We start from the raw sequence: 24391 nt of genomic DNA on the forward strand, positions 1-24391 counted from the left end.
CTGTAGTGGTAACAGCAGGAGTCTAGGTAGAAATATTCTACCTTTCCCAGAAGATGTTGTGAAGGCCAAGAATATCATAGGGTCCAAAAACCCTAGATAAATTAATAGAGGATAGGTCCATCAATGGCTATTACCCAGGGTGGGAAGAGACGGTGTCCCTAGTCTCTGTTTTACCAGAAGCTGGGAGTGGGAGATAGGGGATGGATGACTTGATGATCACCTGTTTCTGTTCATTCCTTCGGAAACACCAGGCTTTGGATTTCTGCCTCTCTTCCCCCGCCCTCTTTCATGTTGGTGTCAGTGTTATCAGTGGGGAGCGAGTTACATTCTGGAACCATTCCGTCCTCAGGGTAACCCGGTCACCGAGTGCGGAAACAGACTTTGCAAAGGTGTTTTGGAATATTTCTGGTGTTTTGGCTACATTGCTGGAAATAGTTTTGGAGTCACTGTGGCTTGGTGTGAGGAGAAGGGTCAGAGCTCTGGAGATGGGATAAAAACCATCCCTGTGCAGAAGGGCAGCAGAAGGCTCCGCCAGTGGATAAATCCTGCAGGCGGCTTAGGTGGGGCTCGGGAGCTGGAGAGGAGCTTCTGCTGGCTCCTCTAAAAAGGGGTGAAGTTCAACCACAGAGAATGATCAGGCTCAGTACAAAAGCGATAGATGATCACTGACCCCCACCCCCCGCCTTCCAGTCCATAATCCTCCCTCAGGGCTCCGCATTCCCACTGCTCTTCGCTAAGGGCTCGGCGTCTCCATTGACTTCACTGGGGAAGGAGGGATCCGTAACGGCAGAGTATCTGATCCGAAAGCTCTGGTGGGCACTGGGGGCATCCACGGAGTGAGGGCGGATGCACCTGTTCTTTCCTCCTGCTCCGTGAAATAGACCCTGGGCATCCGCTCCCTGCGCTCCCCGGGGGAGTGGGGTCAGCAGAGCCTCTGTCTCCTGGCACAGCTCTGTGCGGTGTCCCTGAGGGGAGACACTCCGTGCATGTTCTCAGTGCTGGGGAGCAGAGCTGCTGCCTTCCCCGGTCTCTGCAGGGGGAGGTTTGTGTCTGAGCTCAGACTCGCTTCCCCGCACTGTGTGTCTCGCACAGTAATACACGGCGGTGTCCTCGGGCTTCAGGCCGGTCATTTGCAGGTAGAAGTTGGCGCTGTCCTTGGAGGCTGTGAATCGCCTCTGGATGGAGGCGGAGTAGTGATTCGTGACTGAAGATTTGTGATAGTGAACCAGCCACTCCAGGCCCTTTCCCGGCTGCTGCCTGACCCAGTCCATCCACCGGTCGTTAGGAACAAACCTGCTCACGGCGCATTTCAACTGAGTGGATTCTCCGGGCTGCTTCACTTCGGGACCCGACTGGGTCAGAACAACCTGCGAACGGGCCCCTGGAGAGGGAGGAGGAGGGAAAAGAGGGAACAGGGAAGGAACCAGCCACGTTAAATACATTCTCCATCGGTTAACAGGAATAAAATAAATAAAATAACAAAGAAATGAATACAATCGTGTTTACATGTAACGACATTAATGCCAATAATGTCCCATCTGCCAGCGTGTCCAGTGCGTTCAGGGGAAGAAAATACCTGCCAAAGCCGCTCCAATGAAAAGTAAGTGGCGCCAAAGTCTCATTCTCCCTGATGTTGGAGGGGAAACTTCTCGGGGAATTGGCTGGTACCTGCCCAGACACAGGGGGCTGAGGATTGTCTCTCCGGGTGCAGCGTGGGGAGACTGAGCGAGAGATTTAAACAGGGACCGGCCACCTCTATTTGCATATCCCCCTCCTTATAAGAGATACAAACACCTTCCCTTAATAGGCTGAACTACTTTCATTGAGTCTCTGATAGGAGTCTCCTTAGGGGTCGCCAGCCTATCAGAAGTGCTGTGCCGAGCCTTCCTTTATTCACTCTGATTTAAGGTTTCGCGCGCCAGTCATACATTGTAACGTTTTTAGAAGGTCTCTTTGGATGAGTCTATAATACAGAACTAAATGGTTGTTGTATGTAAAGTAAATAAGGTTTTTAAAATGTTTAAGAAGCTTCATTTAACATTAAATTAAAATGCAGAGCCCCCCGGACCAGTGGCCAGGACCCAGGCAGTGTGAGTGCCACTGAAAATCAGCTGCGTGCCGCCTTCGGTCCACCTACCATAGGTTGCCTACCCATGCGAGTGATGCGACTCTTTACTGCGTGTATGTGCAGCGCCTGGAACATCAGGGTGAGACCCTGATTATACTTTCACATCACTGGGGAAATGTCAATGACGTCACATAACTAGCCATTAATGTCTAGGGACTGCTCTTAAATCAACTGTGTTGAAGGGAAATATTCCCATTGTCTTTAGTGGGGTTCGGCTCATGTTGTGTGAGAGAAGAATATTTGGCCGGAGAGCAGAACAGATGGAAATTAAACATTCTATGAGAACCAGGAAGTGGGAACATTTATGATCTCTTTTAAGATTAAGTGGGGTTTAAAGCTGCAGGCCTTGGAACCGGGGTTGCATCCTGTGATTTTTAGGGAGGGTAAAATTCAGCTTGGGAAATTGTAAAATGACAAATAATTTGAACCAAAATCTCCGCTTCCTGGATGTAGAGAAATACAATTTTAAAGGATGGGAAGTAAATGAGAACCTGTAGACAAGCCAGAGTTTCTGTATAGGGAGAGAGAAAAGGTCAGAGGCAGGGCAGAATTTAACCGGGGCATTTGGTTCATACTTTGCATAGACACCTATAAATAGAAGAGACACTCTCCTTAGTCTAGGGTCTGAGCATTGTAACCATGGGTAGCGAGAAAGAGGGAAAGGGAGATGTGTATTCGATAGACAGATAGATCGATAGATAGATAGATAGAGGGGGTGGATCGAGATAGATAGATAGATAGATAGATGCAGGAATGGATGAACAGAGGGCTTGGTAATTGGAATTGGCCCTATGTTCACACATTGTATAGATCATCGTTTATTGATGAGGCCAATAGAAAAGTATTTAATGCCTTTCTAAGTTAACATTTCACAACGATGGACCATCACTGCACAGTGTCTCTAGGACTAGCTGGGTGACTTTCTATACCTGGGTGTTTAATGCCTTTTGCACATACTATTTATTCTACACTGTATAAATATTTCAATCAAACATTTGACGCCGAGGGTCTCCCTAACCTTTTCCCGTCAGACAGAGACCAAGCCCTGGATCTTTGTCTTTTGTGGCACTGAGGGCAGGTCTACACTACGGGGGAAAATCGATATAAGATACGCAACTTCAGCTACGTGAATAACGTAGGAGAAGTCGAAGTATCTTATATCGAATTACCTACCGTCCTCACGGCACGGGATCGATGTCCACGGCTCTCCATGTCGACTCCGCTACTGCCGTTCGGGTTGGTGGAGTTACGGAGTCGACAGAAGCGCGTTCAGGGATCGATATGAGACGCAATATATCGATCCCGGAGCAATCGATTGCTACCCGCCGATGCGGCAGGTAGTGAAAGGCTAAATCTGCCCATCATGAACTGAACAAAGTGTTCCCTCTTCCGAGTTTCCAGTGCCGGGACTGTCAGCATTAAACCGGCTGGGACTTCCCCTACAGACCACAACGGGAGGTTTGTGTCTGAGCTCAGCCCAGCTTCCCCTCACTGTGTCTCTGGCGCAGCAACACAGGGCGGTGTCCCCTGGTTTCAGGCTGTTTATCTGCAAGTAGAAATTGGAGCTGACCTTGGAGACTCGGTCTCTGACTCGCCCTGGATGCTGGGAGAACAGTGGCTGCTCACTGAAGATTTCCAGTAGCTGACCAGCCCTTGCAGCCCCGTCCCGGGCGCCTGCCTGACCCAAGCCACCCACCTGTCGGACGGGCGAACAGAAGGAATGAGGGACCCAGACACATTAACTCCTTACCCGGTAAAACAATAGGTGTGAAACGAAATAAAAGACATGCTACACATCACATTAATATGAACGCGAAAATAACAGCATTCCTATGGCGTCCCCAGTGCTCTGTAGGGGATAAAATACCTTCCAATGCTGCGAGAATGAAAATTAAACGCAGCCAAAGTCTCCTCTTCCCTGGTACTGGAGGGGAAAGTTCTCAGGGAATTGGCTGGTTATTGCGCAGACACAAGGGGCTGCCGATTGCCTCCTCGGACCTGGGCATGCTGCGGTCCTGATGGGTAGTAAATCACGTTTCAGCTCTGCTAGAGCGAGAAGCCAAAGTCTCAGGTCTCTGCCTGGGTCAGGTGTTCTGCTGATATTGACTCTTTCACTCTCCCTCAAGGCTGTGGCTTTTCAGTGCTGGGGTTGCAGGGTCTGGGGGGTGGCAGGGAGCTGAGGCTTTTTGTAAGGGGCTGATAAATTCATCCCTTGCTTGACTTGAAATCCCCAACTCAGAGCTGAAATAGGGGAGTGATTTAGCCGGAGATCCGGCTCTGGGAGTGACTGTGTCCATAACACACAGCACGATAAATTGATTGGAGAGCTGGTAAATTGTTAAGGTAACTTCCTCAGCAGAGAACTTTCAGCCTCTATCACTGAAATATAAATTTCCCTACTGTGCACATAGGCCAAGATTTTTTAAAACCAAGATTTAATTGTTTAAAAAAATTGACTGATTGTGTTAAGTGCCTCAATTTTTATGCGTTGAGTTTGAGACACCTTAGAATAGTGGTCCCCAAACTTTAACAGCCCGCGAACCACTTTCACTAAATTGTGAAACCCCCTCCTAAAAATGAACATTTCTAGGGATTTACGTTTAAATCTTCTCAGTGTGATGGATGCCCTGGCTTCGCTCTGCAGAGCTCTTGGAAGGCCGGAACCACTGCTCCCCAGCTGACGGGGAAGGGCTTGGGCTGCCAGCCCGAACTGCCGGCCCTGCTCTCCCTGGGTCTCGGGCTGCCGGCCCCACTACGAGTGCTGGGGTTTGGGCTGCCGGCTCCCCCGCTGACAGGGGCAGGGCTCAGGCTGCCAGCCCAAACTGCCAGCCCTGCTCTCCTTAGGGCTTGGCCTGTCTGCCCTGCAACCGGGTCCCAGCTGCTGCCTCCAATGCCTGGGGTCCTCTGAGGGGGAGGAATAGCTTAGTGGTTTGAGCATTGGCCTGCTAAACCCAGTGTTGTAACTTCAATCCTTGAGGGGGCCATTTAGGGAAGTGGGGTAAAAATCTGTCTGGGGATTAGTCCTGCTTTGAGTTGGGGGTTGGACTAGATATCTCCTGAGGTCCCTTCCAACCATGATATTCTATGACTCTGGCCACCAGTGGTGATTTTTTTCTGGCAAAGCCCCTGTAATGTTCTGTGAAACCCAAGGGGTTCGCAAACCCCACTTTGGGAACTACTGCCCTAGAAGGAGGCTGCCTTTCAGAGTTTTGGGGAGTAGAACTTTCTCATGAGAAACCCTCTGCAGGAATTCCATGCTGGGCACCCAATATTTAATATACATAAAACACTTATGAAAATAGTATCTCCCTTCAGAGGAAGTTGGTCCCTATACAGATGACAGAACAAGAGCTGAGAAAGCTAAGTTCTTCAGGTGCATAGGGCTGGCCTTAGGCTTATGCAGCATACACAGCTGTGCACGACAACCAAAAATTTGCGGCACCACCGGAACAGCAGATAAGAGCGGGTCAGCTCCTGCAAACCCAGCGTGCCCTGCAGTCTCCTTAGGCAGGTGCCTTATTCACAGAGCCGATTGCGCCGGCGCATTCTGCATGAGGGAGAGGGTCCCTGGTCTCTGTGGGGAATTGTGATTCTCCGCCGCTGTGAGGTGGGCTGGGTGGCTCGGTATCCTTTGCTGCCTCATCCCTCCCACCCCCCGGCCTGTGAACCCTGGCTGCCACAGCGTCTGCTGCTAGGTGTGAGTCAGTGATACGGGGTGAGGTCTGTGGGGCCAGGGCGGGGGTAGTGGCTGTGCCCCAATCGGGCATAGGAGCACCAGTTTAATAATACTGCATAAGGCTCCACAAATCCTAAGGCCGGACCTGATGGCAACGAATTGATGGATATAATAATGGGGGTAAATCATACCTATACTAACCTATAGAAGAAGGACACCTTAACTTTGGTAAGGGGAGGAAATAGAAATAAGGAAGAGGGGAGAAACCCCCTATTGAATATGCATTAGACATGGTTGGTAACATCAGCATAACATATTATAAAAGTGGCATCCCAGGGCAGTAGAAGGGAGAGAGCGATGTAGCCCTTGGGAGGGGCCAGAATGGTGGCCACTGGCAAAGATGAGGAAGGTGAGGATGATGAGGAAGATAATGGCTAATATTTCAGGTTGTTCTGCAAAGGAAGGTGTGAGTATGGATGTTCAGATGTACTTTCTGTATTATCTCTATCTACCTTACTGAGTTCGAGTGCGTGATTTCGCTAAACGTGTTAATAAATTATTTCTTTGTAAATCTAAAAGAGTTCCTACAGTGTGAGGGTTGCACCTGGTAACAGTGAACCGCTCGCCATGCACTTCAGCCAAGTGGATTCTCCAGGCTTCTACATTTCTGGACCGGACTGGGTCAGAACAATCTGTGTCTGGGTCCCTACCTAGGAAGGCGGGAGGAAGGAAGATTGAGGGAACCAGGAGCATGAAATACATTCTCCTTTAATTAACAGGAGAATAAATTAAAGAAGAGCATTTTACAAAATATATTAATGTCATTGCAGAAAAAACAGTGATAGTCACCTGCTTCTGCAGTGGATTTGTGGAGAGAAAATAGCTCCCAGAGCTGCCACAAGGAAAAGTAAATGGAGCCAAAGTCTCATTTTCCCCGGTGTTTGAGAGGAAAGTTCTCGGGGGATTGGCTGGTAACTGCTCAGACCCAGGGGCTGTGGATTATGTCTCCGGGTGCCTCCTGGGCAGAGAGAGAGAGAGAGAGATTAAAGTAGGAAACTGTAACCCCTATTTGCATATCCCCCTGCTTATAAGAGACACTATCTTCTAGCCTGCTCTATAGATTCCAGTGACATTTGACAAGAGGGTGTCTTTGCCAGGGAGCCTCCTGCTTAAAAACCCATTCCCAAGTTATAAACAGGGGGCCTCTTTGGCCTTTTAAAATCCCAGTCTTGGCTCTTGATTTTCTATCGATAATCAATAACTGAGAACTGCTTGTCGATAACTGTACAGGGATCTTACTTATTCTGTTTTGCTGACTGCTGACTGATTGTTGTCGGGTACTCGATAAACCGGTATGTGTATCGATTGAATACCCTCTTAAACCAGGCTTGCCATTTCAGTTGGGTGGGTGCCTGGCCCTCATCTCACTGTATCGCTAGTTCCCTTCTGTTACCAACGTTTTAATCCGTTTGAATGAATGAGCCGGAGCACCAGCCATCGTCAGTCGGGGGAGCAGCCCTGGGATCCACGGAGCTTCCAGAATTCACCTCAGTCAGTGAGGCTCTGACCCCAGAACAATTGTGCTTCCTTCGTCCTTAGCCAAAGCTATAAACAGACACGACCCAGCTCTCTGGCATTGACCAATGGGGATTTGGGGAGCAGCCTTGTTCCCTTCTATAACTGCCAGGGTTTGTGTTTTCACCTCTCCTGCTTTCTATCCTCACACTGGTACTGAGAGGTGAACATGAGAATTTTCAGACTGTTTTGGCAGATAAAGCTTTCTTTTCACCCATATCAGTGTCTGTAATAGAATATCTGGGACCGAGTGAATCCCCACCGCGCCCAGTGCGGGACACCCCGTTCCCGGTATCGCAGCCTCCTGTGGATCTAGATCTGACTGACCAGCCGGGTTCATTTCCACCATTTGAAACGGAGGAAATTATTGTCTCCTGTGAGCTCCCAGCGCGGCCTGTCAGCATCACACCCGCTGGGACTTTCTCTGGTAACCGCCACGGGAGGTTTTTGTCTGAGCTCAGCCCGGCTTCGCCTCACTGTGTCTCTGGCACAGTAATAGCGGGCGGTGTCCTCGGGCTTCAGGCCGGTCAGTTGCAGATACAGCAGGTTGTTGGAGTTGTCTCTGGAGATGGTGAATCGGCCCTTCACTGCGTCGGAGTAGTAGATAGTACCCCCGCTGCTGCTGATAACCGAGACCCACTCCAGCCCCTTCCCGGGAGCCTGCCGGACCCAGCTCATGCTGTAGCTGCTGAAGGTGAACCCGGAGGCTTTGCAGGAGAGGCGGAGAGAGTCTCCGGGCTTTTTCACATCCCCTCCGGACTCCACCAGCTGCACCTGGGACCGGACACCTGAGAATAAAGTAACGTTAAGAATCGTATCAATATTGTTTGGGAAGAACACAATATTCCCCTCTGTCTATAAAGAAATTACGGGAAAAAATACCTTCGAAAGCCGCTACAATGAAAATTAGGTGGAGCCAAAGTCTCATTTTCCCTGGTGTTGGAGGGGAAAGTTCTCAGGGGACTGGCTGGTCACTGCACAGAGACAGGGGGCTGCGGACTGTCTCGGCTTGTGCAGCCTGGGGACAGAGAGAGACGGATTTAAACCGGACACTGTCACCCTCATTTGCATATCCCTCTGCTTATAAGGGACAGCAACTCCTTCCCCAGCGATCACACTCCCTGCTTGGTGAAATAAGGGGGGAGTGTGCCAGAGAAATAAGGGGAGAGAGAGAGAGATCTCCCCTACTGGTTCAAACCCACGGCCTATCTCGTCCCCTTTCCCTGTCTCTGTCAGTGGCCCCACCAGAACTTCAGGGAGAATGTACAAAACAGCGACATTTGGAATCTTCCACTCCCCACTTCCCGCATTGAGAGATTTAGGGCCCTGACCCTCTTGGCTCATAAGAATTTATCTCGTTCTTCTTTGAAGCCAGTTATACTTTGGGCCAAAACAACATCTCGTGGCAATGAGTTTCCCTGGTGAATTGTGCGTTGTGTGAAAAATAATTTTCTCTTGTTTGTATTAATGCTGCAGCCTATCGGTTTAATCTGATGAGCCCTGGTTTGTGTATCTGGGGAAAGGGTATGACATCACATGACCTTCTCATAAACAAACTAGGAAATACAACCTGGATGGAGCTACTATAAAGTGGGTGAATAACGGTTGGAAAACCATTCCCAGGAAGTAGTTATCAGTGGTTCACAGTCATGCTGGAAGGGCACAGAGCAGGGATTGGTTCTGAGTCCGGTTCTGCTCAATATCTTCATCAATGATTTAGATAACGGCATAGAGAGGACACTTATAAAGTTTGCGGACCATACCAAGCTGGGAGGGGTGGCAAGTGCTTTGGAGGATAGGAATAAAATTCAAAATGATCTAGACAAACTGGAGAAATAGTCTGAAGAAATAGGATGAAATTCAATAAGGGCAAATGCAAAGTGCTCCATTTAGGAAGAAATGATCAGTTGCAGACATACAAAATGGGAAATGACTGCCTAGGAAGGAGTACTGTGGAAAGGGATCTAGGGGGCATAGTGGATCACAAGCTAAATATGAGTCAACACTGTAACACTGTTGCAAAAAAAGCAAACATCATTCTGGGATGTACTAGCAGGAATGTTGTAAGCAAGACACGAGCAGTAATTCTTCTGCTCTACTCTGCACTGATTAGGCCTCAGCTGGAGTATTGTGTCCTGTTCTGGGCACCACATTTCAGGAAAGATGTGGACAAATTGGAAAAAGTCCAGAGAAGAGCAACAAAAATAGTTAAAGGTCTAGAAAACGTGGCCTACGAGGGAAGATTGAAAAAAATGGGTTTGTTTAGTCTGGAGAAGAGAAGACTGAGAGGGGACATGATTTCAAGTACAGAAAAGGTTGTTACAAGGAGAAGAGAGAAAAAATTGTTCTTCTTAACCTCTGAGGATAGGACAAGAAGCAATGGGCTTAAATTGCAGCAAGGGAGAATTAGGGTGAACATTAGAAAAAACTCTCTAACTGTCAGGGTGGTTAAGCACTGGAATAAATGGCCTAGGGAGGTTGTGGAATCTCTATCATTGGGGATTTTTAAGAGCAGGTTGGACAAACACCTGTCAGGGATGGTCTAGATCAGAGGTGGGCAAACTACAGCCCGCAGGCTACATCCAGCCCATGGGACAGTTCTGCCTGACCCCTGAGCTCCTGGCCAGGGAGGCTAGCCCCCGGCCCCTCCCCCACAGTTCCCCCTTCCCCCACAGCCACGCCGCCACATGGGCAGCGCTCTGGGTGGTGGGGCTGTGTGCTCCTGCCGAGCAGCGCAGCATCGTGTCTGACTCCGGCCAGGTACTCTGGCTGGGTGGCGCGGCTGCTCTGAGCATAGGGTGACCAGATGTTCCGATTTTATAGGGATAGACCTGATATTTGGGGCTTTTCCTTATAAAGGGACCTATTACCCCTCTACCTCCTGTCCTGATTTTTCATACTTGCTATCTGATCAGCCTATCTGAGCAGCATGGTGAGGAGGCCAGGGCCGGGGGGTTGGATAAGGGGTGGGGCGTCCCGGGGGGCAGTGAGGGGACAGGGAGCAAGGGGCAGTTGGATAGGGCAGAGGTTCTGGGGGGCAGTCAGGAGAGGGGAGACAGGGGGTTGGATAAGCGTGAGTGTTCCGGGGGGCCTGTCAGGGGGCAGGGGTGTGGATAGGGGTCAGAGCAGTCAGGGGACTGGGAGCAGGGGGGTTGGATAGGTGGTGGGGTTCTGGGGGCAGTTAGGGGCAGGGGGTCCTGGGAGGGAGCAGTTAGGGGACAAGGAGAAGGGGGGCTTAGATGGGTCAGAGATTCTGAGGGGGGCAGTCAGGGGGCAGGAAATGGGAGGGGTCAGAGGCCAGACTGTTTGGGGAGGCACAGCCTTCGCTACCTGACCCTCCATACAATTTTGCAACCCCAATGTGGCTCTCAGGCCAAAAAGTTTGGCAACCCCTGATCTAGATAATCCTTAGTCCTGCCATGAGTGCAGGGGATGGGACTAGATGCCCTCTCAACGTCCCTTCCTGTTCTATGATACTGTGATTCTAACTACTGCACTTCACTGCTTGAACCCACAAGGCTGCAGCTTCTCTGTTCAAGACCTGCAAGGGCTGGGGAACGAGGGGTTTAAAGCAGGGGCAGTGAGTAGCCCCAGCTGCATCATGGTCCCCTTTTCCTAAGGGTCTGATCAATCCCTCTGTGAATGGGCTCCAGTTCCCAGCCTCGAGCTCATGGAGGAGAGTGACGCACTAGGGTGTCTAGCAAGGACTGTGTGATGTATCTTTCACACGGTGCCTGATACTTAATCAAAGCCCTGGTCAATTCATAGATCATCCTTACAATATTGGGGCCTGTGTCATTTCAACACCAGTTTTCCTACCGTGCACACAGGATAAACTGTTTACCAAGGACTAGTGATTTAGTGTCCCTGGGTTTTTCTTTGCCACTTTGAGGCAACTTAGAGGGGCTTGATGTTGAGAAGTTGGGTGGTCAGCACCTCCAGAGAGGTGCAGCAATATGGGTCCCCAACACGGGGCCTGATGATCATTTATGAAAATATTGGACACAGATGTTACATTTTTTAGGTGAGAGAACAAAGGATGATTCATTTGCTTATATGATATTGAAATAATTTATTTTTCTATGGCATATTTGAAAGCACCCAGGGCAGTTAAGCACTCTGTGCCCATTGAAAACAAAAGGCCTTTGGGCACTTGAGAAGTGTCTGTATGTCGTCAAAATGTCCCCCTTTTGCTGAGAAGCAGAGATGTGGTAAATAAGACTGGTGTCCATTTGAGCCCCTTCTTCTGGATTAGAGGAATTTTTTACGCAATGGTGCTGCTTTTCTGTCTCTCTAGGGTTGGTCCCGATGGCTCCGGTTGAAGATGTCGGTTGTTTGTGCCCTGGGAACACTCATCAATCGCGTTATTCTTGCTGTGTCTCTGCTCACCTGGCGCACATGGAATTCTGACCCTGCTCTGCACATTGGCTGAAGTCAGAGCTAGGAGAGGGACACTAAAATGCCCCTGTACTTAAGGTGCATGAGGCACTGTAGGATTGTGCATGAAAACAGGACTGTAGCAGGGTGCTGGTGCAAAGGCACCTAATTAGCCCCTGCTCAGCCAGCCCCAATCAGGGGAAATAGATTGGGGCTGGGGAGAAGTCTGGTGCCTGGCCCTTAGAACTGGCTGCACCTGTGGGGCTGAGGGTTCAGGGGCTATAAATGCTGGCTGGCACAGGGCCGCCCAGAGGGAGGGGCAAGTGGGCCAATTTGCCCCAGGCCCTCACGAGAGTGTTTCATGGGCCCTGGAGCAGGGTCCTTCACTCGCTCCAGAGGCCCTGGAAAACTCTCATGGGGCCTGGGTCCCCAGAGCTTCTTCCGCTCCGCGTCTTCAGTGCCGGGGGGTCCTTCCGCTCTGGGTCTTCAGCGCCAGGGAGGCCTTCTGCTTCAGGGCGGAAGGACCTTCTGCTTCCAAATTACTGCCGAAGTGGGACCCACTGCCGAAGTGCAGCCCGGTCTTTGGTGGTAATTTGGTGGAAGGGGGTCCTTCCATTCTGGGACACACCACCGAAGGGCCCCGAAGACCCATGGTGGGGACCCCCCCACCACTGAATTACTGCCGAACACTGGGCTGCACTTCAGTGGCGGGTCCCGCTTTGGCGGTAATTCGGCGGTGGGGGGTCCCCGCTGAGGGTCTTCGGGACCCTTTGGTGGCAGGTCCCGGAGTGGAAGGACCCCCCGCCACCGAATTACCATGAAGCGGGGGCTCGCCGCTGCCAAAGGCCCCTGGAATCCTCTGGGCGGCCCTGGGCTGGCAGTCAGAAGAAGGAGAGAGGCCAGGGGAAGGTGAGTCTCCAGACTGAGGGCAGACTCCGGGTAGGAGAGGAGATTGTCAGGCCTGCAAGCTCTGTAAATAGTATCACTGGTGGTGGGAGAACGTGTGTAAATAAAGCCAGGGGTGCTGCACATAGAGAAGCCTCCCTGTGCAGTACTGGGGCCGCAGAGGGCCCCAGGAAGAGGGGTGGGCAGAGGGCCCTGTTACAAGGCCCATATCCAGGAGCGTTGCCAGCTTTTCTGCCCCCCTAGGCGGCGGAAGGTCCCACCCCAAAATGCCACCCCCCCACATAGGCGGCAGAAGGTCCTGCTTCCGAAATACCGCCGCGGTCACTGCCCCCAAATTGTAGAGCCCTAGGCAACCACCTAGGTCGCCTAATGGGTTGCACCGGCCCTGCCCATATCCCACCCAACTGGCACAGAATTCAGTGTCAACAGAAGGGGGAAGGCAGGGGAATCAGGATAGTGCCCTTCTAAACTGGTGCGTGGGGTGAAGAGATTCCTCTGGCTAGGCGGGACACAGTCCAGGCAGAGGCCTTTGTGTAAGCAGGGGCGGCTCTATGTTTTTTGTGACCCCAAACATGGCAATCAGGCGGCCTTCAGCGGCACGCCTGCGGGCGGTCTGGGGTCACGCAGATTTGGTGGCGTTTCTGGGGGTGATCTGCCCATCCCGAGGTTTTGGCTTACCCCCCACCGAATTGCCGCCATAACCGTGGGACCAGTGGACCTCTCGCAGGCAGGCCACCGAAGGCCGCCTAACTCCTGCCCTCACAGCGACCAGCACGCTGCCGCCTGTGGCTTGCCACCCCAGGCACACACTTGCTGCGCTGGTGCCTGGAGCCCTGCCTGTGTGTAAGGCCATTCACACGGGGTGAATTTCATCCACAGAGAATTATCCATGGGCTGAGGGGGCAGGTCACTGGAGAGTGGCTGACCAGAAAGCCCTGGCGAGTCAGTGGGGGCATTGCAGAGTGAGAGCGGATGCACCTGCTCTTTCTCTAAAATAGCCACTGGGTGTCTGCTCCCTGAGCTCCCCAGGGGCATATGGAGTCAGCAGAACCTCTCTCTCCCCTGGCAGTTGTGTGAGATCTCCTTAAGGGGAAATACTTTGTCTCTCTCTCTTCTCATTGCTATGGAGCGAAAGCGCCACCCCCAGGAAATCCCTTCCCCGGTCTCTGCAGGGCAGGTTTTTGTCAGATCCCAGACTGATTTCCCCTCACTGTGTCTCTCGCGCAGTAATACACAGCGGTGTCCTCGGGCTTCAGGCCGGTCATTTACAGGTAGAAGTTGGAGCTGTCCTTGGAGGCTGTGAATCGCCCCTGGATGGTGGGAGAATAATACTCGCTCTGCCCTGGTTTCCAGTAGCCGACCAGCCACTCCAGCCCCTTTCCCGGCTCCTGTCTGACCCAGTCCATATAATCGCCGGAGATAGCGAACCCGCTCACGGCGCATTTCAGCCGAGTGGATTCTCCGGGCTTCTTCCTTTCTGGACCTGACTGGGTCAGAACAATCTGTGACCGGGCTCCTGTAGGAAAGAGGAGGGAGAAAAGGGAACAGTGAGGGAACCAGTCACATGAAACATCTGTGACAGGTTGGATCACAGAAACTCCCTGGGGAGCTGCCCCCTGACGTTCCAAGACTACTTCTATCCCTGTTTTCCCTGCCAGCTCAGGACTCCAGCACCCTGTCTTGCTGAGCCAGACACTCCCGTCTGCTCCAACACAGACCCAGGGTCTGAATTACTTGCCTCAAAGCTGCAGGTTTACCTGAAAGCAGCTCACAGAAGTGTTCCTGTCTTTAGCACTCAGATGCCCAACTCCCAATGGGGTCTAAACCCAAATAAATTCATTTTACCCTGTATAGAGCTTATACAAGGTAAACTCATCAATTGTTCTCCCTCTATAACACAGATAGAGAGATATGCACAGCTGTTTGCTCCCCCAGGTATTAATACATACTCTGAATTAATTAGTAAGTAAAAAAGTGACTTTATTAAATACAGAAAGTCGGATTTAAGTGGTTCCAAGTAGTAACAGACAGAACAAAGTAAGTCACCAAGCAAAATAAAATAAAATGCACAAATCTATGTCTAATCAAACTGAATAGAGATAATCTCACCCTCAGAGATGTTTCAGTATGTTTTTTTTCTCAGTCTGGACACCTTCCAGGCCTGGGCATGATTCTTTCCCCTGGTACAGCTCTTCTTCCAGCTCAGGTGGTAGCTAGGGGATTCTTCATGATGGCTCCTCTCCTCCCCTTTCTTCTGTTCCACCCCTTTATATATCTTTTGCATAAGGTGGGAACCCTTTGTCCCTCTGGGTTTCCACCCTCCCTCACTGGAAAAGCACCAGATTAAAGATGGATTCCAGTTCAGGCGACATGATCACATGTTATTGCAAGACTTCATTACCCACCTGCCAGCACACATATATACAAGAAGACTCACACAGGTAGAACACAGCCATCTGCAGACAATGGTCCTAGTTAATGGGAGTCATCAAGATATCAAACCACCATTAATGGCCCACACTTTACATAATTACAATAGGCCCTCAGAATTATATTTCATATTTCTAGTTTTACATACAAGAGTGGTACATTTATACAAATAGGATGATTACACTGTCGAAGAAAAACTAAGTTCTCGCTTTTTGTTTGGGTACAGCAAAATCAAATACTTTATTACTTTCTCTAGTGATCACAAGAGGGAGAGAGTGTCATAGGAAACTGGGTTGCCCCTTGTCCCGGACGGATCTCTCTCAATTAGTAAACAATCATAGCAATCATTTATACCTTTGTAACAGACAATGGCTAGCAATCCTGGAGACATTAAAGGAAAACATTTGCATTTGTTTATACATAAGCCTATTCGCTATCTTATTTGTCTTCAATACTAGAACGAAAACAAGACTGCATTTTACAAGGTCGTAATGACTTTTCACACAATTCACTCTGTACCACATTATCTTATTTCTACCTATCTCACAGCATTAGAGTCATAGCCTAACTCCTGCTAAATTAGCTAACATACATTAAGATCCCTTCAAACCTTTATTAATTATTTCTTGGCCTCCACACTCCCCCCTTTTGTACTTCTAGTACAACAAATACTTCAAATCTCAATTTGCATTAAACCATGGATTTCAGAGTCTACAGCAGACATGTCAATCTTAGGGGTTTTCATGGGATGTAATGACAATGCATGATTAGCATGAACATGAAAAGTATTATTACTATCATTACGTCTTTTACAGCAACAACAACAATAACAGAATCCCACACCAACTAATAACACTACAAACAATCACATCCCCATAGGAATAAAATAATGGGGTTGTCGGACAGTTTTGGTTACAAAGCACAATACATCATACTTAATACATAAAGTAGACACTCTATAAGCTGTATGAAAGGCATTCTGTTCAGCATGATATATATTCTGAAGCATGTGAATTTGCCCTTGCAACTCAGAGATTCTTCGCCTTATTTCTTGGCCTCCACAACACTCAGTATATTATAAGCTTTGTAAGATACCTTACAAGAGACCTTTTGCATGAAGCATATTCCAGTTACATTATATTCACTTATTACATTTTTATAAAACCTGTGGCAAATTCAGGCCAATTAGCTACCTGGAGAGGGGTAACAATTAGCCCGGAAGGCTTAGCCAGCAAAATAAGGTTCAGCTGGGGCAGGGGTTAGGAAGAAACTAATCAGGTTCAGCTGGCCCCAGTTGCTAGAGACCTTTTTAAACCCTCCCTGACAAGGAAGCCGGGGGGGAAGGAGGATGAGAGAAGCAGGGCAGCTGCCAGCAAGGAGGGCTGAACTCTGAGACTCGCTGCAGGACGGAGGGCATTCTCCCCAGGGGGGGAAAAGAAACTAGAGCTAGGGGGCTGGCTGAGAAGGAATCAGCCCGGCCTTGTGAGATTGAGAAGGGTTTTTTTTCCCTTGTGCCCTAGCCTGTGCCTCTGAGGCTGGGAAGGACTGAGCTAACAAACAGAGGGGCAGGTATTTTGCCACACGTGGTGTCAGGAGTGGTATCGCCTAGTGGGTGAGGCTCCATGGCAAGCCGTAACTAGGCAGGAGGTGAAGGAACCACCGGCAGTCCCAGAAAGACTGGAGGACTGGGGAAGAAGGGCTCCGGGAATGCGTCCCAGCAGCCCGAAAAATAGGGGGCTGCCTAAGGGGGGGTACCGATGTTATGCCTGTGGTGAACTAGGGCACATTGCTGCCCAATGCCCTAACCTTGGGGAGCCTATGCAGTGCGAACTAGGGGAAATAGGGGACCGTGCGGGCTAATCAGTCTGGTCGGGGACACGATGGTCCCTCATAGATACACTCGGCCCGTTAAGCTGAACGGGATAGGGACCACAGCATTAATAGACTCAGGCAGTGCAATTACGCTGGTCTCTGGGAAGCTGGTCAGGCCGGGCCAACTATCCCAGGCCAAGCGCTCGGGAATATCCTGTGTACATGGGGATGTCGGCTACTACCCGACCGTCCCTGTACGCATTGAGGTGCTCGGAAACCCCACCGAGGTGACGGTAGGAGTCGTTCCGAAACTCCCTTACCCTGTCCTTATCAGACGAGACTTCCCGGGATTTGATGGCCTACTCCCCGGGAAAGAGGAGGAAGGGTGGGAGAACCCTGGGGCCCCAGGGGCGGCCCAGATGGGGGACCCTCTCCCCGCTTTCCACGAGTTTGGCCAGGACGTGTTCTCCCCACCGGGGAAGCCCAGGAAACCTCGGAGGGAACGGAGGGCCAACAAAAGGAGGGGGACGAGGATCCTGACCCGGTACCTGACGCCTACATTGGCGGGGGAAAGAAGGGGCGCAGCTGACAGCGGGGCCAGGCCAGCTGACTCCAGCCCATTTGTTGGGCCAGGTTCCCCGAAGGCTATCTCTGAGGGGGAGAGGGAGGAGGACCCCCCCGAAATGGGGCCCATAGGGGCCGCACGTGGGACTTTTGGTCAGGATCAGGCCAATGATCCCCTATACCACAACATTTGTAAAGAAGTAGTCGAGGTGAATGGGGTCCCGGTGGAGGGAAGAGCTAAGGGACCAGGACCGTATTACATGATTAAAAAGGATTTGCTGTATAGAGTAGTCCGGGTCCAAGAGCGAGTCATCGAACAACTCTTGGTCCCCCGGTAGCATCAAAGGGCGGTAATGGACCTGGCCCACAGTCATCTGTTCGGGGCCCATCTAGGGATGGATAAGACCCTCGACCGGGTTCTACAGAGGTTTTTTTGGCCTGGCATTTATGCAGCCGTCTGGCAGTATTGTTCCTCCTGTCCGGAGTGCCAACTACATGGGCCCCGACCATACTTACGGGCCCCTCTGGTCCCTCTACCGATTATTGAGATCCCGTTCGAGCGTATAGCTATGGACATAGTGGGGCCATTAGAAAAGTCAGCCCGGGGCCATCGGTACATCCTAGTAGTATTGGATTATGCCACCCGATACCCCGAGGCCATCCCCCTGCGGAATACCATGTCCAAGTCCATAGCCAAAGAATTAGTCCAGATATTCTCCAGAGTAGGGATACCTAGGGAGATCCTGACAGACCAAGGGACCCCCTTTGTTTCCAAGCTGATGAAGGACTTGTGTGACCTGCTCCACATACGGACCCTCCGAACGTCGGGCTACCACCCCCAGACCGATGGCCTCGTTGAACGCTTTAACAAGACGTTGAAAAACATGTTGCGGAAGGTGATCAGCTGCGATGGAAAAGACTGGGACACCCTGCTACCATACGTGCTGTTTGCCATCCGGGAAGTTCCTCAGGCCTCCACGGGATTCTCCCCCTTTGAGCTGTTATATGGTCGGCACCCCAGGGGCATACTGGACCTGGCTAAAGAAGACTGGGAAGAGCAGCCAAACCCGGGGAGAAACATTGTGGAACATGTGCTACAAATGAGAGACCGAATCGCCAGGGTCACCCCCCTAGTACGCGAACACATGGAGAAGGCCCAAGGGGCACAACGGACCTACTACAACCGTCAAGCAAAGGCCCGGAAGTTCCAGGTGGGGGACCGGGTGATGGTGCTCATACCCACGGCAGAGAGCAAGCTCCTGGCCAGATGGCAGGGACCCTATGAGGTAATTGAGGCAGTAGGGGAAGTTAACTACAAGGTCCGGCAGCCAGGTCGCCGGAAGCTGGAGCAGATCTATCACATAAATCTGCTGAAACCCTGGCAGGATAGAGAAACCCTGGTAACGGTGTTGGGGGCGCCACCCCCTAAAGACGATCAGCCCAACCAGGTGGGAATATCCCTGGAGCTGACCCCAGAACAACGATCCGAGGCGGTCAGCCTGGTCAAATGCAACCAAGACGTGTTCTCGGAGAAGCCCGGTAGAACTACGGAAGTTCACCATCACATCTTCACAGAGCCCGGGGTGAAGGTGCACGTCAAGCCATACCGGATCCCGGAGGCCAAAAGAGAGGAAATTCGGAAAGAGGTCAGGAAGATGCTGGCCCTAGGGGTTATTGAAGAGTCTCATAGCCAGTGGTCCAGTCCCGTGGTTCTGGTGCCAAAGCCAGACGGCAGTATGAGGTTCTGCAACGACTTCCGCAAGCTGAACGAGGTATCCCGATTTGACGCCTACCCCTTACCCAGGATCGACGAACTGATCGACAGATTGGGAAAGGCCCGGTTCATGTCTACCCTGGACCTTACCAAGGGCTATTGGCAGATCCCCCTGGCGAAGACCGACAAGGAGAAGACGGCCTTTGCGACCCCGGAAGGACTATATCAATACACCGTTCTTCCCTTTGGATTACATGGGGCCCCCGCTACCTTCCAGCGGCTAATGGATAAGCTGTTACGGACCCATAGGGAGTACGCTGCTGCCTATCTTGATGATGTCATCATATATAGCCCCGACTGGGAGACGCATCTCGGAAAGGTAGAGGCAGTCCTAGATACCCTGAGAAATGCTGGACTGACCGCGAATCCCTCCAAGTGTTCGATCGGGTTAGCTGAAGCCAAATACCTGGGGTATGTAGTGGGGCGGGGCGTGGTGAGGCCCCAGCTCAACAAGCTAGACGCCATACTAAAGTGGCCCCGGCCACTGCGGAAAAAGCAGGTCCGAGCTTTCCTGGGACTCGTGGGGTACTATAGGCGGTTCATTCCCCACTTTGCCACCAGGGCATGCCCCTTAACGGACCTGACCAGGGCTCGGGGCCCGGACATAGTGAAATGGTCTGCTGCGGCCGAAGCCGCTTTTGTGGATCTACGAATGGCCCTCTGCACGGACCCTGTCCTAGTAGCCCCAGACTGGGGGCAGGAGTTCGTCCTACAGACGGACGCCTCGGAAGTAGGCCTGGGGGCGGTGCTTTCCCAAATGGTCGGAGATGACGAACACCCCGTCCTCTACCTCAGTAGAAAGCTCCTGCCTAGAGAACGGAAGTATGCCATCGTGGAGAAGGAATGTCTGGCGGTAAAATGGGCCGTAGAAAGCCTCCGCTATTATTTACTGGGACGGAGATTTGCCCTAGTCACGGACCATGCCCCGTTGCAATGGATGCACCAGAACAAGGACAAGAACGCGCGAGTGACGAGATGGTTCCTGTCGCTTCAGCCCTTCCACTTCACGGTTCGGCACCGGTCCAGGACTCAACATGGCAATGCGGATGGCCTGTCAAGGGTACATTGTTTTCCGACCCAAGTGGCCCAAACCCCGTAGTGTTGAGCGGGGGGGGGGGGGGGGGGGGTTATGTGGCAAATTCAGGCCAATTAGCTACCTGGAGAGGGGTAACAATTAGCCCGGAAGGCTTAGCCAGCAAAATAAGGTTCAGCTGGGGCAGGGGTTAGGAAGAAACTAATCAGGTTCAGCTGGCCCCAGTTGCTAGAGACCTTTTTAAACCCTCCCTGACAAGGAAGCCGGGGGGGAAGGAGGATGAGAGAAGCAGGGCAGCTGCCAGCAAGGAGGGACAGCTGAACTCTGAGACTCGCTGCAGGACGGAGGGCATTCTCCCCAGGGGGGGAAAAGAAACTAGAGCTAGGGGGCTGGCTGAGAAGGAATCAGCCCGGCCTTGTGAGATTGAGAAGGGTTTTTTTTCCCTTGTGCCCTAGTCTGTGCCTCTGAGGCTGGGAAGGACTGAGCTAACAAACAGAGGGGCAGGTATTTTGCCACACACCATTTAGACTTCACAACATCCTTTCATATATTTATACCTGCTCCTGTATTTTTTTACTCCATGGATTTGATGAAGTAGGTTCTAGCCCACAAAAGCTTATGCCCAAATGAATTTGTTAGTCCCTAAGGTGCCACAAGGACTCCTCGTTATTCCACATCAGTTAACAGGAGATGAATATCAATAAAAGCAGGTTACAAAATAAGTTTTTAGATCATTGCAGAAAACCAGGAATTGTTGCCCCCTTCCCCAGTGCATGTATAGGGAGAAAATACCTTCCAGAGCTGCCCCAAGGAAAGGTAAATGGAGCCAAAGTCTCATTTTCTCTGGTGTTGGAGGGGAAAGTCCTCAGTGGAGTGGTTGGTAACTGCACAGACCCAGGGGGCTGCAGTTAGTCTTTCTGGGTGCTGCTGGCACAAAGACAGATTTAAACAGGGTTTGTCAGATGCTACTGGTGTGGTGCTCTGCTCTGTTCAGTGTTGATATCAATCGGCTGCGTGCGTGAGTTCCCTCTGTGCGCTGCCCCGGCTCTGCGCAGATAGCTGACACAGCAGACCCCGAGAGAACCCCCAATGACCACAGACTCTAGTAAGGTACGAAGGCACGTCGGCCAGGTTTATTGTCGAAGGGAAACACAGTCTTCAGCTCCCGGGCAAATGAAGTCCAAGGTGCTACTAAGGTGCTGCTAGCCAGTACATATGTACCCCCTGGCAATGGACTCAGCTCAGTCAGTGGCGGGACTTTCCACTGCCCCCTGGGCTGGACAAAGACACTGCCCCAGGGATGCATTCTTATACACAGGTACAAACAAATTACACATCAATCCTGACGTATTAAGGTACAACCCCTCTATGCAGCAAGGTGCCGCCTTTCGCCTTGTACATGTTGGTTAGAACAAAACAACTCTATCCATCATAGTCCCCTTTTGGCCCTGTCATTGGGATGGGTCGGCCTGTTCCTTGTTATCTGTGTGGAGTGTAAGAGTGTGCGAATGTTCTGATATCTGGTGTCCAGCACCTTTTAGGTACGTCTCTTTTTGCAGCATCAATCCTTTCCTCGCCAGCTTCTGTGAGCAGGGCCTGCCTCTGGCTCACAGCTTCACTTTGCTTTATGTTAGCAAAGCCTTGACCATGACTTTAGTTCAGGCCTTAGACCTCATAGCAGGCCTCTGATACCAAGGTTTGTATCTCAGGGCCTGTGATGAAGTGTGAGGTTTCTTGGGGTTTTCTGTGATTTCCAGTGGTTTGCATGCACAGAGGGTGGGACTCAATGTCCCTGGGTGTTACTGGTTTAACGAGGTGAGGGGAGAGGGAGTTTGTTGTTCCAGAGGACCGGAGAGGGACTCGCGACCCCAGCCAATGGCCTGGAGGAGGGAGACCCTGGTGACTGGTGACCTGGTGACCCGGAGACCCAGCTCAGGAGACACAGCCGGTTCTGGCCAGTGGGAGGACAAAGGGCTGCAGAGAGAGAGGACCCCGGTGACCTGACCTGCCGGCTCCAGCCAGAGGGGCCAGAGGGGGGCTGAGAGGAAAGGAGACCCAGGCCTTCCTGTTTACAACCCTGTTTACCTAGAGAGAAGACAATGGACAGAGGCAGGGCTTGGGGCCGGGTATATGGGAGGCCCAGCTAGGAAGCAGGGGGGCTCTGGGCTGGAGAGGGGGAGCAGGCAGAGCCCCCCTGGCTGCAGGGAGACTGGGATGTGCCGTTCTTGTGAGAGGCCAGGCCTGAGGCCCTGAGAGTTTCCTGTGCTGTGTTCAACTCTCAATAAACCCTCCTGGTTTATGCTGGCAGAGAGTCACTCCGGTCTAGAGAACAGGGGGCATCAACCCCTTTCAAGGGTGAGGAGACCTGGGAGGTCCAGAGCGCGTGGACTCCCTGAGGGGGCCCACGGCGAGAGACAGACATGTTAAGGCTCAGAGAGGTGCGGCTCCAGGAGGTGGAGGGGCCTGACCCCGAGAGAGAGTGGACCCCCGAGAAGGGCTGTCACACTGAAAGGGGCACCCCCCACGGACTGCACGGGGCCAAGAGTGGGCACCATCTGTGAGTCTGTGACAGGGCCTCCTCTTACTACACAGGGGACAGTCACCTATGTGCAAGGATCCCTCTCCTTATCAGAGACAAACTCCCTCCCGAGCCGTCCCGTTTTCTTTTCGTGGGGTTCAGAGAAAATGGACAACTCTTTTCTCTTGCTCTAGGCCTGACCCAAAACTCATTGAACTCAGTGGGAATCTTTTCTTTGGCTTCATTAAGCATCGGCTCTGACACTCTGGTAACTACAATGCCACAAATATCTATAGTCATATTTTCCACCAGCCTGTCTTGCCTACTTCTGGGAGCACCCAGGACCATAGCATCTCAGCACCTCACCAGATTTATGTATTTAACCTCACAACACTCCAGTGATGTAACAAAATGTACTTTCTACCAAGCAGGGACCCAGGCACAAAGAGGGAGATTTTAAAAGGTATTTAGGTGCCCTGAAATGGAATAAGGCACCTAGTGGAATCTACAAAAGTGTCCAGACCTCAAACCCCTGCTGATTTCAATGGAATTTAGTAGTTTAGGCATCTTCAAAATGTCATTAGATGCCAATGTCCTTCTTTGGAAACTAAATACTTTTTAAAATCTGGCTCTGAGTTGCTCAAGCTCAGGCAGGAAGACTATTAAAAATAATAATGTTTACCAATGTCTTCATCTATGGTTCAAAGGGAAGAGGCAGATCTTAATTTGGGCTTCATCTCAAAGTCGTTGGTTTCCATGTGAGTGGAAGCTCAGTCGAGATGTAATTTTCTTTTGAAAATATTCACCAGTTGTTTTCCCCCAAAAGTTCCAGGGAGAATTGGTGAGTCAAAGGGCACCTGAAGTTTCTATGCACGTACGAGCAGTTGGGGGAAGTATGGAGTTGAAAAGTGACGGTTTCCAATCAGGGACGGCTTCAAGCACCAGCACGCAAAGTGCGTGCTTGGGGCGACAAGCTGCGGGCGGGGGCTCTGCCGGTCACCGCGAGGGCGGCAGGCAGGTTTGCCTTTGGCGGCAGCCTGCGGAGGGTCCACTGGTCCCACGGCTTCGGGGACCTCCCGCAGGCGGGCCGCCGAATCCACAGGACCAGGGACCTCCCGCAGGCAAACCCACGAAGGCAGCCTGCCTGCCGTGCTTGGGGCGGCAAATACCTAGAGCCACTCCTGACTGCAGATATGGTAGAGACCATACCCCTTACCTGGGACCCGTCTTGGGGCGGGAGTAAACCGTTAGGGTCACAGGCAGTATAGTTATAGTGTCACTTTTGCAGATTTACTTTACTTACCAGTGTTCGGGAGTCCTCTATAGCATATCCAGATTACTTACCTCGTTGAACTGTTGTTAGTCTAATAAACATTTTACTCCCGCACTCTCTTGTTGGGTTTTATTCTGGGCAATCTTAAACCCCGATGATAGAGGCAGGTAGGGAGACGAATCTCTCGACTGGTCTCCAGCCATCCTAAAACCAGTCAACACTAGGGGCTGTAAGAAAACAGGTTGCAAAGATGGTCCCTCCCACAAAGAGCCCCAATCTCAGCCTAGGACAAGATACAACAGCGTGAGCTAGGTAGGCAGAAAGG

General features: G+C 51.4%; 1 protein-coding gene and 1 gene segment (V, D, J or C); both read right to left on the bottom strand.

The window, feature by feature from the left end:
- Nucleotides 1-6729: 6729 nt before the first annotated feature.
- Nucleotides 6730-13927, bottom strand: LOC123347480. The segment is given in 3 exon segments: nt 6730-6770; nt 7865-8234; nt 13874-13927. Coding segments are annotated over 3 exon segments (465 nt in total).
- LOC123347481 overlaps nt 13928-24391 on the bottom strand; it is a 74710-nt gene continuing 64246 nt past the window's right edge. The window contains exons 3-4 of the mRNA XM_044984886.1: nt 17152-17263; nt 13928-14178 (exon numbers count right to left, since the gene is read on the bottom strand). Of these exons, the coding sequence (XP_044840821.1) occupies nt 13928-14178; nt 17152-17263 (363 nt within the window). The remainder of the gene's footprint in view (nt 14179-17151; nt 17264-24391) is intronic.

This window comes from Mauremys mutica, chromosome 13 (assembly GCF_020497125.1).
Source record: "Mauremys mutica isolate MM-2020 ecotype Southern chromosome 13, ASM2049712v1, whole genome shotgun sequence".
Taxonomy (NCBI): Eukaryota; Metazoa; Chordata; order Testudines; family Geoemydidae; genus Mauremys; species Mauremys mutica.